Source organism: Chrysemys picta, chromosome 4, assembly GCF_011386835.1.
Source record: "Chrysemys picta bellii isolate R12L10 chromosome 4, ASM1138683v2, whole genome shotgun sequence".
Taxonomy (NCBI): domain Eukaryota; kingdom Metazoa; phylum Chordata; order Testudines; family Emydidae; genus Chrysemys; species Chrysemys picta.
Genome location: NC_088794.1, coordinates 59,864,471 through 59,883,064, shown reverse-complemented (window position 1 = coordinate 59,883,064; position 18,594 = coordinate 59,864,471). Strand labels below are relative to the sequence as shown.

At 45.8% G+C, this 18,594-nt stretch overlaps 1 protein-coding gene across 1 annotated transcript; it reads left to right on the top strand.

Annotated features, from left to right (window-relative positions):
• The first annotated feature begins 775 nt into the window (after window positions 1–775).
• MAPK13 (mitogen-activated protein kinase 13) lies at window positions 776–16,304 on the top strand. The gene is made up of 12 exons (XM_005308774.4): window positions 776–1,096; window positions 4,992–5,121; window positions 6,859–6,917; window positions 8,200–8,308; window positions 10,172–10,201; window positions 10,655–10,702; window positions 11,630–11,744; window positions 12,158–12,229; window positions 12,777–12,856; window positions 13,442–13,520; window positions 15,398–15,574; window positions 15,968–16,304. The coding sequence occupies exons 1-12, from the start codon at window positions 978–980 to the stop codon at window positions 16,045–16,047; spliced, it is 1,098 nt and encodes a 365-aa protein (XP_005308831.1). The 5' UTR covers window positions 776–977; the 3' UTR covers window positions 16,048–16,304.
• The last annotated feature ends 2,290 nt before the right edge of the window (window positions 16,305–18,594 follow it).

The following is an 18,594-nucleotide window of genomic DNA, read 5'->3' as shown; positions in this document are numbered from 1 at the left end:
CAGCTGCCCTATTATCTTCAATATTATTTGTTCAAAACTCTCCCTTCCCTACAGGTAACCCCAGTGTGAATGAGATCTGAACCTGCTCCCCTCCCTGCAGGAACTGGCATAGGGAAACTGGTCAGATTGCAATTAATGGAGGATGGGAGCTTAAATACCTTTGAGGAGCTGACCCTTAGTTCTTCACTATGGTGATCAAGAATTCGCAAATACAAATTGGCCTGGTGGAGGGGGACAGACCGGTTTAATATCAATACTGTATACAGTTCCTTCCATTTAAGGCTCACAAAGCACTTTACAAATAGAGTATGAGCCTCATTAGCACCCTGTGAGGTAGGTCAGTTTTATCCTCTTTATATACATGTGCACACCCAAGCAGGGAAACCAAAGGGAATAGAAGTGATTTGATCAAGGTCACTGAGAGTTAGTGCTAGAGCTGGGAATAGAATCTAGATTTCCTGACTCTCTCAAAACAATCCTGATCCACCAAGGTACAGCTCCTTGATTTTTACAAGATCCATTTAACTGCATTAAGGGATTTTTAAATGAAGAAAATATTTATTGGTGCACCAGGGTGGGTCCTGTATTCTCTCTTCCTAGAAAGCCATAGATGAGGATGTTCCTAGTTTTAGCAGCAGTTTCCAGTTCTGCATTTTGCCCAGGTGAGTTTGCTGCTTGGCTACTTGGACAGAGGAGGACTGTATTTCCTCCTTCCGGTAGGGCCACCTCACAGGTACCTGTGTGATGTAGGGGTGTGTCTAGATTGAAACCTGATGCCTCATCCTTGGGCTGATGTGGGAGTGGAGGGAGGAGGGACGTGTTCCTTCACGCACACAGCTAATGAAGACAGAGAAAGAAACTCCAGGACTTACTTTCTCAGCTGAAGACAGGAACAAAAGGAGTCTTTTCACCTCTTTCCCCCAGAAGTCTCACCCTAGACCTGTGCTCTGGAGGAGTCAGTCCAGAGCCAAAAGAAGATGAGCTTAACCTGGCGCAAAGGTTTTTACAGGCAGGAAGTAAACAAAACTGTGTGGGAGCTGCCCAGAAGATATACCTCCATCAATCCAGTGGGATCCGGGGCTTATGGCTCTGTCTGGTGAGTAGGTCTTGGCCTTTCTTCTTTCAAGGGCCCTGGCAGGAAGGAACGGGGTGGGGGTATTTAAAGCATGGCTCACGGGAAGAAAACAGGGGAGGTGCCTCTTAGCTGTCCTCCATTATGAAATAAATTTGCATGTTAGATGAAGGTTTGTTTCCTGCCTGCCATACCTTAAGTCACTTTCAGCTTGAGCAGCTGTTCTGCTGTGTGTGTGTTTACTGCCTGAAGAGCTGGGCCTCCCTAACCCTAAATTATTACATTTTGGGGAGAGGTGCTGCTGTACTGATCACCCTCCAGGTGATGGGGACTAGAGGCTCATCCCTTCTGTTTGATTTTATTTGTTCAGTCCCTTGGTTTCCTCACTCTCTCTGATGAACAGGACAGCCAGCCCCTGCTATGCTCTGTCCTGGGGTAGGAACTAGGCAGAGCTAGTAGTTGCAGGGGGGAAAAAAATCTGTTTCCAAAGTTGACGTTGCTTCCCTCCCCCCCCCCCCCCCAAAAAAAGATGTGGGGGCCTTTTGTTCCCCAAAGGGAAGATGGGATTCTGCTGCTGGTCCTATACCAATATCCTGGTTTAAACTAATATAGCCTGTCTAGACTGGAACTTCTTGCCAGTTTAATGATTAATTCTGAGCCTAGGAAGGGACAAGACAGACAGAAAAACAATGCATAGTCATTCAATCCAATCAGCTGGGCAAAGGCAGCTAATACAAAAATGAATGTATAGGGTCAGATTCTGCTCAGTTGCATGTGTGTAAATCTAGAGTAACTCCACTGACCTTAATGAGTTACTCTCAGTTTATGAAATCACTGATTTCATACACCAATACACAAAGACAAGAGAGAGATTTATTCCCTGTACTAGGTATTCTGCAGGAAATATCCTGCCTGATTGTCATTACCAGGGTCACATAATATACCTAATTCATAGTCCTGGGACCACTGGACTTACACCCTGGTTAGCTGTTTTTTGATGCATAAACAGGGTCTGGAAGATTTGTTTTCTCTACTTGTTTTTCATATTAGACGTATAAATTATGTCTACTTTAAAAGATAGCAGGTCCCTGGAGAAAGAGTAGAATTATGGTAGCACAAGAAGCAAACGAGAGTCACCGAAAGAAAGGTTTTTTTTCACTCCAATGGCTTGAAATTGTATTTTGGGTCATATCTATTTAACTTCAATAGCTAACATTCTTTCTCCAAAATGTTCGTCTTTATTAACGATTCGACATCTCTGCCCCTTCAATTGCTATGTGCATGCTCCTAATAGGCTTCTCCAGCAAAATCAGGGAAAACCAGACTTAATATTCTTGACATTTGTAAAGGTTAAAAAAAAACACACACACACACACACACACATTTTAAAGGAGGGGGAGAAATGATCCTTCCAGATCTTCTTTATAAAGCCTAAAGCAAAAAGAAAAACACAAACAAAAGAAATCCTTTACTGCTCCCTTAAATAAAACCAGTCTGTAGCTCAGCTGATGTGGAAACTCCCAAAAAACAGCAGCTTGTTTGCCCTAAATGACACCCATTAGACTAAACGGGGAGTGCCAGAACTCCATGGATGACGAATGCTTGCTGGTTTTGGTGCTGATTCCTGGATGAAGTACAAGTGGAAGCTTGTGGAATTAGGATTTGCTGTCCTCTGCTGGGAACCACTGGGATGTTTCTTTCTACATTAGTCCATATATTTGGGTTTCTTTAAAGCTCTATGTGCAATTACAGATACTTAAATAGAAGCAAATAGAGCAAGTTACAAAAGCTTCCCTAATTCCCCTGAAAAACTAATTCCTTTGTTAAATTTCTTTGTTAAAATAAAATATTTGTTTAATAATTTCTATAGCAGATTTCACACGTCTGTATAGAGAGTTAGTTTTGATCAGGTTTGAGTAATTGAGTAATTCTGATGCGGCTGCATCCAGAGGTGGTCTGAGACAGACTGAACGAAAATGCTACTGACTAACTTCGCAGGTCAGCCAGGAGCTTGGAAAATTGCTTGTCTGAACCATTAGCTATCATGCAACTATTGCAGATTAGAAACAGTTATTTTGCATAGTGGTTCCCTCCAACCACCTTTGGAAATCCTAGAGCCACTACTGGTCACCAGAGCAAGAACAGGGGCTGCAGCCTGTTCGTGTGTGGACGGGTGGTGGTAGGGAGCCCTGCTTTCCTTTCAAAGGTGATGAGAAGAGAAAAGGGACCATCTGGTTTCAAACAGGAAGTAGATATGGGATGAAGTGTGCAATGTGATAACGCTGAAATTCACATGGGTTTGGTCACGCTGCACCACTAGCAGTCACAGCAGGAAAGACATGTTGATTTACAGTTCTCCAGTTTAATGAGCTGAGAGAGAAGGAATTGCAAAGTGATGGGAAGTGCACAGCCCAACAAGGAGGCTTGGGCTAGAAAGCCCTGCCTTTCTCTTTCTCTTCAAGAGGCAGCAGCTGGAAGCTGTCAGCCGTAAAACACAGGCAACCTTTCACAGCCATCCAGGGTTGACTGGCTCAGCGAGGTGTGGTGCAGTTCATTATGGGGGTTCCTCTTCAAATGCTTTCACCCTGAAAAGAATCTGAAGAATCATAGCAGTCTCTGGATGACTGCTGCTGATGGCTTTTCTTTCCATCCCTTTGCTGATTATATCGAAGGCCTGCCTTCTCTGCAACTCTGCCACGGGACTTTGAGAGAAGAGGTGTCACTGAATTGCTTCATATGGAGAAATAAATAACAGATATGACTGGGGGACTCTCTTGTACCCTCTTGACAGCATGGGGCTAGGAGCCAAGAACTCCAAAGTGGAGTTCACTCGACTCCAAATCTTGGTTTTGACACTGATTCCCTCTGTTGTCGTTTTTGCATCAATTTCATATCTATAGAATGGGGATAATACCTACCTTACCTTATAGCTTTGTTGTGAGCATGAATCTAGTAATATTTATACATTTTTTGAACATGAAAAGCACTTTCAAGTGCTGAATACTATTAACTATCTTTAAAAAAAATCCACCTGTATACACTGTTAATACCAAATGTGTAGCACAAAGTACTTTCATGTTCAGAACACTTTACAAACATTATCAAATTAATTCATAGATTTTTTTTTAAGGCCCTGAGAGATTATTGTGACCATCTGATCTGACCTCCTGCATAACACAAGCCAGAGAATTCCTCCTGGTAATTTCTGCATCAACCCCATCAATTCTATTTGGGCTAAAGCATATATTTTAGAAAGACATCCAAATTTTCAAATGAGAGAGAATCCACCACATCCCGAAGTAAGTTGTCCCAGGGCTGACTCTCTCCCAAGCAATAACAGCATTCTGGACGATTCACAGAAAGTGAATATCTCCCCTCTCACAAACACCCACCCCACATTCTCCTGTCCCCAAATTTTAGAAATCCTGAGCAGACAGGTGCAGGGCAAGGGCATAGGAGGAGAGAATCAGCTGGGTTCTCAAGAACCAGTTAGCTCAGAAGAGAAGTGGCTCTCAAAGAATCAGTGGAAGGACACAGTATGTGGGTACAGGATTATGGTTAGCCCTGACTTCCAAGCATCTGTCTTCACATTACCCACCATTTCTCTAGCACCAGCCCATCTTCACTGGCTGGAGCAATGGGGCAGTGCTACTGTAACCAACCATGAGCGTTTTAACCTCCCTCAGAGCAGATACAGTTGGTTAAAATATTGGTAGTAGCATGTTTATACCAGAGATGCAGTAGAAAAAATTGAAGTATAATGCTAGTGTCTATCAACTGCATTTCTTCCATGTACATTGTAGAAAGATTCGGATTCCAGTAGCCATCCCTTCCTCTTAGGCCACTTGTTGGATTAACATTGCATCGTCCATGAAAATTCATTGCTTAACTCAGAACTGGTTTTATCTGTTTGCCACAGTTCAGCCATAGATAAGAAGACGGGGGAGAAAGTGGCCATCAAGAAGCTGTGCCGACCATTCCAGTCGGTGATCTTTGCCAAGAGATCATACAGGGAGCTTATGCTGCTGAAGCACATGCAACATGAGAACGTGAGTCGCTGCCTCTCTCCATGCGGACACAAGAGAGAGGGCTACAGAGCTGCTCCCGTTGAATTACCATAAGATCAAGTGATAGTGACTTTAGAGATAAAAGCCCTCATGTTTTTCCTGAAGCTGCTGCAAGGTGGGCTTCACTGTCAATCACTCCTGGGGGAATTCTGCGCCACTGCGCATGCACAGAGTTTGTCCTCCACAGATTTCTTTGCTTCCCTGCAGAAAAATTACTTTCTGACGGGGAAGCAAAGAGAAGCCACAAAAGCAGTCATGCAACCCTCTCCAGCAGTATGTTTCGGGTGCTCAGGGCAGCTTGTAGAGAGGTAAATCACTATGGGGTAGGGAGCGGGACTGGGGAAGAGCTGGCTGGTGGCTCCTACCTTGTGCCGGGCTCAGCTGCTAGTCCCGGCTGGGCTGTGGAGGATGGGACTTCCTCTTCCCCTGCACAGCATCCGGGGCTAAGTCAGATCCACCCCCAGATTTCTCCCTGAGCTGCAGGAAGCTCTGCAAACTCCCCCTGTTTCCTGCACCCATTGTTCCTCAGCTGCAGGGGGAGGGATCCATGTGCAGGGAGCTGTTCCCCCAGCCACCCAACCCCTGTATATTCAGACTCCCTTATACCCAGATCCTCTGCCAAGCCTCACCCCCCTGCACTCAGAACCCCCTCTGAGCCCCACTCCCCCTGCACGTAGATCACCCCGACGAGCCCCCCACACCGAGATCCCCACCCCGACGAGCCCCAACTAGCTGCACCTGGGTCCCCACCCCACTGAGCCCCACTCCCCCAGGATCTGGACCCCCTCCCCACTGAGCCCCCACACGGACACCCCCCTTGCTGCTGAGCCCCAAGCACTTTCACTTGGACTCCCCAGCAGAGTTCCATTACCATTGCACCCAGAACCCACCAAGAAGTCCCTGTGCATCCACACCCCCCGGACCCTCACCTGGATCCCCCACTGAGCTGCCCGCACCCAGATTGCCCCACACAGACCCCTCTCAAACCACACCTGGATCCCCCCACCCTAAGCCCCTCCATACTTGGTTCCTGCCTTGCTGAGCCTGCCTGCCCACACCTGGTGCACCTGGCATGGAGGGACCTGGCCCTGGGGTGTTTCTGGGGCAGGCCTGGTCCTTGCACTGTGTCAGGGTTGGGTACAGCCTCACCGCTGAGTCCGTGTCTTTGGGGGAGGGGGAGCTGCAAAGTGATCTCCCACCTCTGTTCAGCCAGTGGCCTGTGCTCCCCAATGCGATGCTGGAGCCTCTACATTTATTTGACAAATAAAATCTGCAGAATTTTAAAATATTGTGCGCAGAATTTTCATTTTTTTAAGCACAAAATTTTTAATTGTTTTGGCACAGAATGCCCCCAGGAATAGCCAATGGACACCCAGCCTGATGTAGAGGGACCCCACCCTTTTTGGAGTTTAGAGGAAAATTCAGTTTCCATGTTCAGTTCCCATTTCCATGGGTTCTTTGTCGCTGCCACCTTGCTATTGCTCCAAGAGTGAAGTTGGACTTGCAGCACAGACAAACGTTCAGTCTGTTTGTAAGAGAGGAAATAGCCTTAAAGCCCATTGACGAGAGTCTAAAGCCCATTGACGAGAGTCTAAATCCCTCACATGGAATCCTAAAGTGTCACTGACCCGTGACTCTTGAGTTGCGAGCTGTTACAGAGAATACCGCTCTTCCAGTGTGTATACTTTCCAGTCTTACATTTACCCACTTATCCCACAGGTCATTGGGTTGCTTGATGTCTTCACCTCAGCCACCTCCTTCAATGGATTCCAGGACTTGTAAGTTTTTTGTGGGGGGGTTTACCAAGTGGTTTGCATTCGCTATAGGTTCTGTTGTTGTCCAGGACAATGGCAGATTTAGCACTTGAAGAAGGAAGTTTGTCATGCTGAGAAGCAATCCCATGAGTTGATTTGAAAAGGGGCCAATCTAAAGCCAGAGATACCTGAATAAAATTACATTAGGAAGGTTAGAAGCACAGATCAGCTCCAGTTGGTAAAATCCCTGAGAAAAATATAAGCAAGCAGCTCATACATCCCATATTCTGGGAGAATGGATCAGACATATTGATTTATATCATGTAAATACCAGAAACTGGTACCTAAATATAATGGTAATGGGCACATTAGATATTCCTAAGATAGAACGATGTATGTTAGCGTAGTGATTTATATGTCATGCTGGTGTATTGAGGGCACAGGGACAATAACAAAATATTTGTCAGATCCTAGACTACTAAAACTGAAACAATTTTAAAAATCTATTTTTTTCCACCCTTTATGTTGATCTGTTTTTGTTTTTCTTGGTGTGGGGGTAGGCTGGGCATTGCCTTCAGCTTGGATGGTGAAGCTGGACCGGCCAGGGTTGAGGCACTGTGGGGATCAGTCTGGGACCCGAGACAGCAGTTTTGAAAAATTCTCTTTAAAAATCCATAAGCTATTTCACGCACCTGATTTGCTTATCGCTGATGATGGAAGACTTTAAAGCTATGAACAGCGCTTTCTCTCTCGCTCTCATATTTAGTATCTTGCAATGGGCACAATGAGGACGACTGATTTTTCCAAATTCAGGAGAGTAGAAATAACAATTTTCAGAGTAGGTAGCAACTTTAACTTCCTCACTGGTTGTCTTAGTCTGGGGCGGCTCCAGGCACCAGCGCAGCAAGCGCGTGCCTGGGGCAGCAAGCCGTGGGGGGCGGCGTGCCAGTCGCCGTGAGGGCAGCAGTCAGGCAGCCTTCGGCGGCATTCCTGTGGGAGGTCCGCCGGTGCCACGACTTCGGTGGCAATTCGGCGATGGGTACGCCGAAGGCGTGGGACCGGCAGATCACCCGCAGAAATGCCACCGAATCCGCGTGACCAGCGGACCGCCCACAGGCATGCCGCAGAAGGCCGCCTGACTGCCGTGCTTGGGGCAGCAAAAAACATAGAGCCACGCCAGGTCTTAGTAACCCAGTGACACACTAAGGCTTGCTGCAACTGATCTGATCTTCATAGCGAGAACAAGGCTAGCATGGCTCCCTATGTTTTTCTCCTAGACTCAGGGACTTATCTTACTGCCTTTTAGCTACCTGGTGATGCCGTATATGCGGACAGATTTACAAAAGATCATGGGACATGAGTTCAGTGATGAAAAAATCCAGTACCTGGTCTATCAAATGCTGAAAGGTTTGAAGGTAGGTGGGTCTGGAATAGTCAAAAGCAAGAACTGGTTTCTGAGGGATTTACACATTGAATCACCAGGTCTGCCTTACGAGTAGACTTCGCTCTGTATTATCCCTGAGTGGACCCTTAAATCATGGACAGACTAACCTGTAGGATCATCCTCATGTCTCCATGCTTATCCATTGAAAAGTCATTTTTCCTGCTGAATTAATTTGGATCTCACACACATCAATCGGAAGTAGAGTTGGGCATGAAATGGTTATCCCATCCCATGAAACTTTGAGATTTCAAGTGTTTTCCTGGTCTGCAATGGGATGAAACTGAGACGTTTCAAATTTTTTGATGAAAAACTAGAGGCCTGGACTACACTGGGGGGGGAGGGGGTTTCGAACTAAGATATGCAACTTCAGCTACGCTATTCGCGTAGCTGAAGTCGAAGTATCTTAGTTCGACTTATCTGGCCATCCTCACGGCAGCGAATCAACCACCGTGACTCCCTCATCAACTCCGCTTACTCCTCCTGCCGAGGTGGAGTACAGGCGTCGATTTGGGGATCAATTTATCGTGTCTAGATGAGATGCGATAAATCGATCCCCGATACATCGAACACTACCTGCCGATCCGGACTAGCCAATAGCCCAGCATTAGGGCAGCCATAACCACTGGGCTGTTGGTTATTCTGGGATAGGTGTCTCTCTCTGGTTTCCCATCTTGAGAAACTTTTGCTGATAGAAGTTTCATTGCAACTGATACGCTCCCGCAGAAACATTTTGTTTTGACAAATTGTTATTTTCTGACCCCAAAAAAAGGCTAATTGAAAAATTCCTGACCTGCTTTCATTGAAAACTTATACTTCAGAGGTATCAGAGGTGGCTTTGGTTTTTCATATTGGTCATCAGGTGACTTAACCTATTCAATCCATCATAAGTCATGCAATTACTTGCTAGGGAGGCAGTTGGCTTGTTCTGTTCAAGTCCCCACAGCCCAAGATTCCTTAGCAAAACTATTGATGGTGGCAAGAGGCTTTTAGCAAGTGGAGCGTCTGTTGGTTCCCTCATTCCATCTGCTTTTAGAGAAAACACATGGAACGCAATTTCCTCAGTTACTATGAGCCAAGAATGTCCGTTTTTAAACCAACAATGACGAAGTGGAATGGTAAAAGACAGCCCCTTATAACAATCTGAACACTGAACTGTGTAACTAATGATTAATAATATTTCACACTAGACTGCCCTCCAGCTACAATTCTCACAGTGCTTTATGAACATTAGGGATTTAAACTCCACAATGCCTCTTTCCCCAGATCACTGTGAAACCCAGATGGGGGAAACCAATGCACAAAGAGGTTAAATGACTTGCCCAAAATCACTTAGTGAGCATGGGGAGAGGTTAGAGTAGTAGAACCAATATCTCAACTCCTAATCTTGTGCTTTAGCCGCTAGACTCTGTTTCCTTCCTATATGACTTGATAGGTAGAATAACCACAACTCATGCAATTTAGTGATTACATTCCTTCTTACAATGAGCCCTTACCTGCTCACTAGATAAGTTTGAGGCTTCTAAGATGATAGTTGATTTAAGTAACTTTCATGCCATACCAGCTATGCCTCTTCAAGGAGTGTTCTAATTCCAGCTATTGTAGAGAACGTAGTGTAGGGAATGGGTTTCACTTGGGTTTCTAGCAGGAGTTTCTTCTTCCTATTTGTGACCTGTGCTGTAGAGCCACAGAGTTGGGAGCGGGGATTTTGCAGAAAAAGAATGCAGGTTGCTTTGGTCTCAATAGACAGGCTCTGTTGCTAACACGTGTTTCTCCTATGGGGAAGTGAAAGATTTGCTTGCTGGTGATCACACTGTGGCTTCCCTTTTCATTGCAGTACATTCATTCTGCTGGAATCATTCACCGGGTAAGTTCATGTGCACTGTTACTGTGCTTTTATTTCTGTTCTCTGGGAGAAGCACAACTCAGCCAGAGTGTTAACAGCTTCTCCCATCGCCTTGAACGTATTCTCACTAAGAGCCTTGGCCTTAAGTTCTCCCTAAACTACTTCTCCCTCTTCCCTTTTGCTGCCTCATTCCCTTCCTACCTGTGATGGCCTGGATTTGCTCTGTGGGCAATGCAATATTTTGCAACAGGCTGTGGAGAATTTTGTAATGCCTTCTGATTAATGAAAGATGCTTCAGTAAAGAAAATAATCCTTGTAACTACTCTGGGATGTTGTCTCCACTGCTGTGGCAAGAGTGGATTTGGGATGTGATGATACAACAAACCAAAGGCCAAGCTGAGACTTGGCTGAGATTTACATTGTTGAATTGCAATTTGCTTTGTGTCCTGATTGCTCTGCTCTCGTCTGCTGCAGGACCTGAAGCCAGGCAATCTGGCTGTGAACGAAGACTGTGAACTAAAGGTAGGAAAGAAGGTGCCACTTCATGGCTTGCGAAACATGCGGCGTGTTGGGTGGCTGGTGAACCGCTCTGAGTGCGTGAATCCTGTTGTTAACCCACCAGTGTGGTTCCTAATGCATCCTGAGGCCCATGTTCAGCAAGGTATTTAACACCGTGTCTGTTGAATCAATGGGACTATTCATGTGCTTGACGTTCGGACATGCTCCAGTACCTTGCTGAATCAGGGCCTGAGGCTGGAGTGAACATCCTGCACTGGGTGCAGTTCCTACTGCACTCTGACGTGCACAGCAATACCTTACAGAAATTCAATGCCCTAGGGCCACATCTATATTAGAAGAATAACCCAAGGATGATAACCGAGGGCAGCCACAGTTCCCCTGTGCTCCCATCGGCTAGAGCTGAAGACCTATTGTAGACAAAGCCATTTTCAACTCCTGGTAGGAAAGGCTTGTTAGAGCCCGGGTGGAAGGAAGGGCCTGCCTTGCTGGGAATTGCTAAAAGCGATTTGGCCCTGTCTACGCTAAAGGTCAGGCCAAAGCATTTCCAGCTCCCGCTGGAGGAACATTGGTAGCAACAGGACGTTTTCGTAGGAGAGGTGGGGTTGGAGAATGGTTTGGCTTACAGGACACAGAACAGTCCTGTGAAAAATAAGGATCACCACCTTCCTAAAACATATGTTCTATTGGTCACACACACTACAGATTTCTTCTGCGGGGCTGCAGGCTACAACTGGTTTTGGAGCCTGGCTGTAATTCACAGTGCAATTAAGACAAACCTGTTCGAACCATTGGCTGGGGTGGCTCTGGTGTAGCAGTGAGGCTATAGCTCTCTGATGGGATCCACTTCATATCCTCATGGAAACAGGTTCTCTTTTGCCTGCAGGATTTCTTTTCCTTCCCTCACCGTCTCCCTCCTCCGTTGATCTGTAGATCTTGGACTTTGGCTTGGCGAGACACACAGATGCTGAGATGACTGGCTACGTTGTGACCCGTTGGTACAGAGCACCAGAAGTCATTCTGAACTGGATGCATTACAACCAGACCGGTGAGTTAAATCCCTTCAGCTGTGGCTTTCTGGAGATCATCACTGCGACTCCCTCTGGAGGGTTAGTGTGGATCACACACAACCCTCCTCTATTGGCTGTTAAGTTGAGGAGGAACAAAAAGCACCTTATCTCCGGCAGCAGTTATGAGGCTCCCGGCTAATCAAGCATCAGGAGACCGCTCCACCCAAAGCTGTCACCATTGGGAAAGCTGAAACCCAAGGTTGTAGTAACCAAGAAGCTACAGCGGTGGGAGAAGGGGGTTGAAGGTGGGAGCAAAACCACGCCAATGACTAAATAACTCAGCAGACATTACTGTAGTCCCCAAAGCAGGACAAAGCCCCTGAACTGTGTTTCTCCTCCGTCTCCCGGCCTTGTTCTTTTCTCATGCGCCTCTCGGTTTTTTCCTGCACAGTGGACATCTGGTCTGTTGGTTGTATCATGGCAGAAATGCTGACTGGGAAAACCCTGTTTAAAGGAAAAGATTGTATCCTTTCAAATTGGGGCAAACTCCTCTGGGGTGGCCCAGAAGCCCTGTAGCTGTGCCTGAAACGGACACTCTGGGTACTTGTGACTGGGCGTTTACACAGGCATGTGAGGGTGGGGATATGGGGGGAGGAGGGTGTCAACTTGGTACACTGAGGTAAATTCTGCCCTGTGTCCTCTTGCAAGCATATTGCCCTGGCCAGTCAGTGGCGTTCTGTGCTGTGGGGAGGAACTGAGGTTATCCATGCAGGGCCCCAAGCCCATTGCAGAACACAGCTCTGTGAGGGCTGCTTGCACACCATGGCAGAAGGGGGCTGGGAGCAGGCCCTGTGGATGCACAGATCCAGCCACCAAAGCCTGCCTAGGAAGGTCACAGCAGCTGGGAGCTATTGCCGCTCTGACTCTGCATTAGGCGTCCCAGAGCCATTTGGAGTAAAGATTCATTCTCCTTAATCCTCACAGACCTTCCTAGCCACACAGCCAGCATACTTGGGCTGTTGGCTAGGTCCAAGATTTGGCCCTAAATAATCTTTAACTCAGCCTGCCAGATCTAGATCAGCTGACCCAGATCTTGAAAGTAACCGGACTCCCAGGAGAGGAGTTCGTGCAGAAACTGGAGGACAAAGCGGTAAGGAAAACACTGTGCCTGAGGCTGTACTTCTGAATGCATTGCTGTGGAAACCACATGAAAATAAGTTATTTTTACATTGTCTTTGACATGTGCCTGCATGTGGTTTTTAGTAACATAAATCATCCTAACTAAGGCAGTGGCCTTGGCATCTATCCCTGCAAGTGGCACCTCCAAACCATTTGACTTTAAAAGAAAGTCCTATTTACCAATGAGTGAAAGTATTCCTTTAAAGGGGGTGAACAGAGAGTGTAGGAGTTGAGAGTCAGGACTCCTTGGTTCTGGGCCAGAGGCAGCTGGCGACTCATTGTATGACCTCGGGCAGATCATTCCACCTCTCTGTAACCCAGTTGAGCCCTCTGTAAGCTTGGGATATTTTTGTACCTCACAGGGGTGTCGTAGGGCTCTCTTATTTGTAAGAAAACCAACCAGTTCCTCACATGAAAGAGGCCCACAGAAATGTGGAGTCTTGGATAATTTACTACTATCCTGCTCATCTAGGCAAGGCCCCGATGGACTTTTCTACAGTCCCCTTTGTCTGACTTCAGCATGTCTGTATGCTGTGCATTCCTCTCTCTCTTTCAGGCTAAGAAGTATATCCAGTCCCTTCCCAAAATTCCCAAAATGGATTTATCCCGGCTTTTCCCCAAAGCCAATCCTCTGGGTAAGTCATCTTCAGTATTTCTCCCACGCCACTTCCAGTCCATTATAAGGCAGATCGTCACAATGTTCGTGGACTCCAGGACTTTTCCTTTCTCTTAGACCTCATGATTTCTTGCTGCCTGTGCCCCCTACAGGGGCTAATGATGTTTCTCTTGCTTATCAGCCCTTTCCACGGGGGCTGACAATACGTAAAATTAAGTGACAAAACAATTATTATTGACATTAAAATAGCAGTTTTTTGCTGTTCTTTGTGCTCTCCCTTCCCCTGCCCTTAAAATAACAAGACCCAGGACTTTTGGCACTTTTCCCAAACTTGTGAATTTTTTCTCATGACTGCGAACCCAGCCTTATTCATAAATATCTCTCAGCTCCGTAGTGCTGTGGTGGTGGGGAGAATGGGACTAACTTAAGTGCAGAATGTTAGTCCATCTGGAGACTTCTGTGGTGCCTCTTCCAAGCTCACTTTTTCCTACAGTCAAAGGAACCTAGTTCTATGAACAAATTTAGAAGGAAACTTCTGGTCTTACACACACTTGTGAGGACAGGATGGAGACACACCTGTGAAGGGAAGACAATCCTATACAACCCAGTTCACTTTGGTTTCCAAGAATCCAGAGGTCATTAGATCCTGGCTGGGGTCATTAGATTTACTGAACTGAAGGCCACATTTGCCTTAAATCAGGAGCTCGAGGGTCACACCTAATTTGCTTAAAATGGAGCAGACGGCACCTGCACTCATAATTCATGTACAGCTCACAGCATGCGATGCTCCCTCGTAAGCCAAGTGGCATGGCTTCTTGTCCGAAGAGAGACCATTGTGTAATGGAACCTGGAGAATGCAGCTTCCCACACCTTCCTATGGAACGAGGCCAGTAGCTGATCACACTGTAGAACTCTCTGGGCCCCAGTTGGCCAGTGGAATGTACTTTGGCCACAACTGAGCTCCAGGATCAAGTTGCCTAGAGCAAACCAGGCGGTATCCATGTTACCCCTCTTTCCTTTGTTCTTTTCCCAAACCCAAGGCAGTGCGATCTTTGGCAAGGGGCACAGAGAGTTGCATACACTGCTTCAGCCACCTTTTACTAGGGAAAGTATATGAATCACTTCCCAACTGCGTATCAGATATCAGGACATTTTTTATACAAAGTTGGTAACTGAAATTTTACGCGTTCATGGTAAAAAGTAAGCCTCCTACAATGAACTGTTTCCCCTCATAGGTCATAGATTTGGGTAAGCAGAGCTCCACCAAACTCTGAAACTTTAAAGCAGTAAAACCAAGAAGGAAATCAGCCTGCCTTTGGCATTTCCTGCCTTCCTGTTTACCAACCCTAGTATAGATTACTGTATAGATTACTTGGGTTGCTTATATTTGCTTTGTAAAATACTTTGCCCCCCCCACACCCCCCCCAACACAGATCGGAACTGAAAGAATTTTAAACTTGAAGTCACTTCTCACTATTGATGTCCTCGAAGCTTGCTTGGTTTCAACAATGAAGCTAGATAGCTCTGTTTTATTTTTCCCTCCCTAATTTTCAATAACTCGCACGAGGTTATGTTTAGGTTCGCAACGCTGCAGGGGAAAGCTTAAATGACAGAAAAAAAACATTAAACTGTGAAACATTTCTTCTCTTTGTGTTTTGTATCCCTTCCCCCTTTCCATTCTTTCAAACAAAATTTAAGTTTGGGATATAAACTAGCTGATGTTTGGCCTGTTGATTTTAGTGCCGCTGTACTGATGGGAACTTCTGCCCACTAGAAACCCATTATATTCTTGGATGCTAGGAACATGAGCCCCAAGGTCCTCGCAGACTTTATATGCAGGACATCCTAAATATCATTGGTTCACTCACCTAGCCAAGTATTCCCATCCTTCTGCAGCAGTGGACCTGCTCGACAAGATGCTGCAGCTGGATGTGGAAAAGCGTCTCACAGCCACAGAAGCTCTGGCCCACGCGTATTTTGACCAATTCCGAGACATTGAGGAGGAGACGGAGGCCCAGCAGTCCTACGACGATTCGTTGGAGCATGAGAAGCTTTCCATAGATGAGTGGAGAAGTAAGATGTTGAACTTTTATGGGTTGCTGTCAGTACCTTGTGTGGAACTTCCTAGTCCCTCCCACTGTCCTGTATGTACCTGCTGAGTATGCCTGATGTCACCCCCACGCCCGTATGCGGCCCCCTACGCACATCCTGCTGATGTAGTCTCATGCCCATCCTCTTCCCCTAGCCTCTAAGCACTCATTGAAGATACCTTTTGCCTACATCTTTCCAACACCCAGCTATATTTTATCCTTTCAGCCTCCATGTGATGTACCCCTACATCTGAAATCTGCCCCCAGCTCTTATTTGCCCTCATGCTCACGCTCTCTTTAACACCCTCTAGAATCATGTGACAGTATTATTTTATATACGCTATTGATACTCATTATCATGTTGTTCATTTTCAAGGGCATACATACAATGAGATTCAGTCCTTCAGTCCGATTGCCCGGAAGGACTCCAAGAGGCGGAGTGGTATGTCTTTGTAGTGGCTGGGCCGGCCAAGGTTGGGGTTCAATCCCCCTGCTGGGTCACAAAAGAGGACGCCTATCAGGATTTGGACCACCCCAGGGTCAGATATTTATCAATATGGGCGTGTGGAACTTCTGTGCATGTGTGGAACACAAGGATGTTGAATACACAAGAGTGTTGGGCTTTGTCCTGTGGGAGGAAACTGCACCAGAAACATCTTTCAGTGCCAAAGATGAATGTATTTCTCATTAAAACCCCAGATGGAAGAATTTTACCTGGTGTTTCTTTGTTTTCTTACTCATTTGCACCAGTTTTTAATTGGCTCTTAACTTGGTTTTCAAGAGTTCGGGTCATAGACGCCGAGTTTCTAATCTGCCGGGGGGTGCTCCGCCCACGCCCCACCCCATCCCTTCTTCCAAGGCCCCGACCCCACTCTGCCTTGCCCAGTTCTGCCCCCTCCCCTGAGCATGCTGCTCCCTCGCTCCTTCCCCCTCCCCTCCGGTGCCTCCTGATGCTGTGAAACAGCTAATCCTTCGGAGGCACTGGGAGGGAGGGGGAGCAGGCACTGATCACTGGGGCCCGCTGGCAGGCAGGAGGTGCTGGGGGGAGGTTCTGGTAGGGGAGCTGCCGGTGGGTGCTCGGCACCCACCATTTTTTTCCCCGTGGGTGCTCCAGCCCTAGAGCACCCACAGAGTAGGCGCCTATGGTTTGGGTGTTTCAGTGGGTCCTTCTCACTGTTCCTTCAATGTGCTATTTGCTTCTTCATCAGTTCTTCTAGGAAAGCAATTAAGACTTGCAGGTGGCATCACAGTGACTCGGGCAGGAAAACAGAGTTTATTTGAGAAGCCATCCAGCAGGTTTACTAGTTAGAGAGAGGAAGTCAGAACTGACAGGCTATACCACAAACTCATTATGTGAAGGCTGGCAAGATTCTTAAGACTGAGTTTCCAAAAATGGCCTTTAATTTTGGGTTCCTCTGTTCTTTGGTTTCCAACTTCAGACACCTTAGCCAAATTGTTTGAACTTGGGTGTTTACATTTAGGCACCAAAATCCAAGTTGCCTAATATTCAGAAGTGCTCTGAGATCAGCTTCAAATGAAGAGTCCTGCATAAGTACAAAGAACTGTTCTGTCTCCCATTAATATTTCTGTAACAGATGTAAAAGTATGTTTTGTTCTTTAAAGTAATGTAGTAGATGGGTATAGAGGCAAAAACTGACAAAACGCATTTATTGAATTATTATATATTTGAATCTTTTTACACAGAGTTAGAAAGAAATTCAAAATATTTTTTTTAAATTAATGCAGTTGGCAGCCTGGAGGTATCTTTGTAGCTAAGCCAGGCTTTTCAGTGTAGCATCAAAAAGTGCAGGGATTGGTTCTTGGCCCTATTCTATTTAACATTTTTTTTATCTATGACCTGGAAGATCACACACAACCATAATTGATAACATTTGCAGATAACACACAAATTGGGGGAGTGGTAAATAATGAAGAGGACAGGTCACTGATTCAGAGTGATCTGGGTTGCTTTGTAAACTGGATGCAAGCAAACAATGTGCATTTTAATAAGGCTAAATGTAAATGTATACATCTAAAACCAAAGGCTGTAGGCCATTCTTAAGGGATGGGGAGCTCTATCCTGGGAAGTGGTGACTCTGAAAAAGATTTGGGGTCATGGTGGACAATCAGTTGAACATCAGGTCATCATGTGATGCTACAGCCTAAAGAGCTAATGAAATCCTGGGATGCATAAACAGAGGAATCTCCAGTAGGAGTAGAGGTTATTTTTCCTCTGTATTTGGCCCTGGTGCTGGAATACTATGTCCAGCTCTGGTGCCCACAATTCAAGAAGGATGTAGATAAACTGAAGAGGGTTCAGAGAAGAACCACAAAAATGGTTGAAGGATTAGAAAACGTGCCTTGTAGTGTGAGACTCAGAGCTCAATTTGTTTAGCTTAACAAAGAGAAGGTTAAGGGGTGACTTGATCGCAGTCTATAAGAATCTACATGGGGATCAAATATTTAATAATGGGCTCTTCAGTCTAGCAGAGAAAGGTCTAACTTCCAATGTCTGGAAGTTGAAGCTAAACCAAACTTGTACTCATTTAAAAAAAAAAATACAAAGTTAGTCTGACAGGATCTATTTCTCATAAACCCAAATTGATTTCCATTAATTACATTGCCGTCCTTTAATTTTATTAATCGAGTCCCATATCAGCAGCTCCATTCTTGCCTGGGATTGATGTCAGGCTGACAGGCCTATAATTACCCAGGTTAACCCGTTTACCCTTCTTAAAAATTGGCACAAGATTAGCTGTCTTTTGGAACTTCCTCAATATACCAAGGCTTATTGAAAATCAACATTAAAAATGTATTAGTGCAGTAATCATTTGCCATATAGAATATCAAGAAAGAAATTAAATTATTTGGGGGATACAACGGTGATATAACCAGGAGTAACTAAATTAAGCTAAGTGTAGCGGGAATCACCTGATCTGGCTTTGGGCCCTTCCGTTGCTTCAGTTTCCCCTCCTCAGGTAGGAGAACATAAGAACGGCCGTA

Excerpts from the sequence above, each read along its gene's own strand:
- MAPK13 (XM_005308774.4), top strand. The coding sequence starts at position 978 with ATGAGCTTAACCTGGCGCAAAGGTTTTTACAGGCAGGAAGTAAACAAA. Across the intron at positions 12,230-12,776 it reads CCTGTTTAAAGGAAAAGATT|ATCTAGATCAGCTGACCCAG; the intron begins GTATCCTTTCAA and ends TCAGCCTGCCAG. Across the intron at positions 15,575-15,967 it reads TTCCATAGATGAGTGGAGAA|GGCATACATACAATGAGATT; the intron begins GTAAGATGTTGA and ends TTCATTTTCAAG.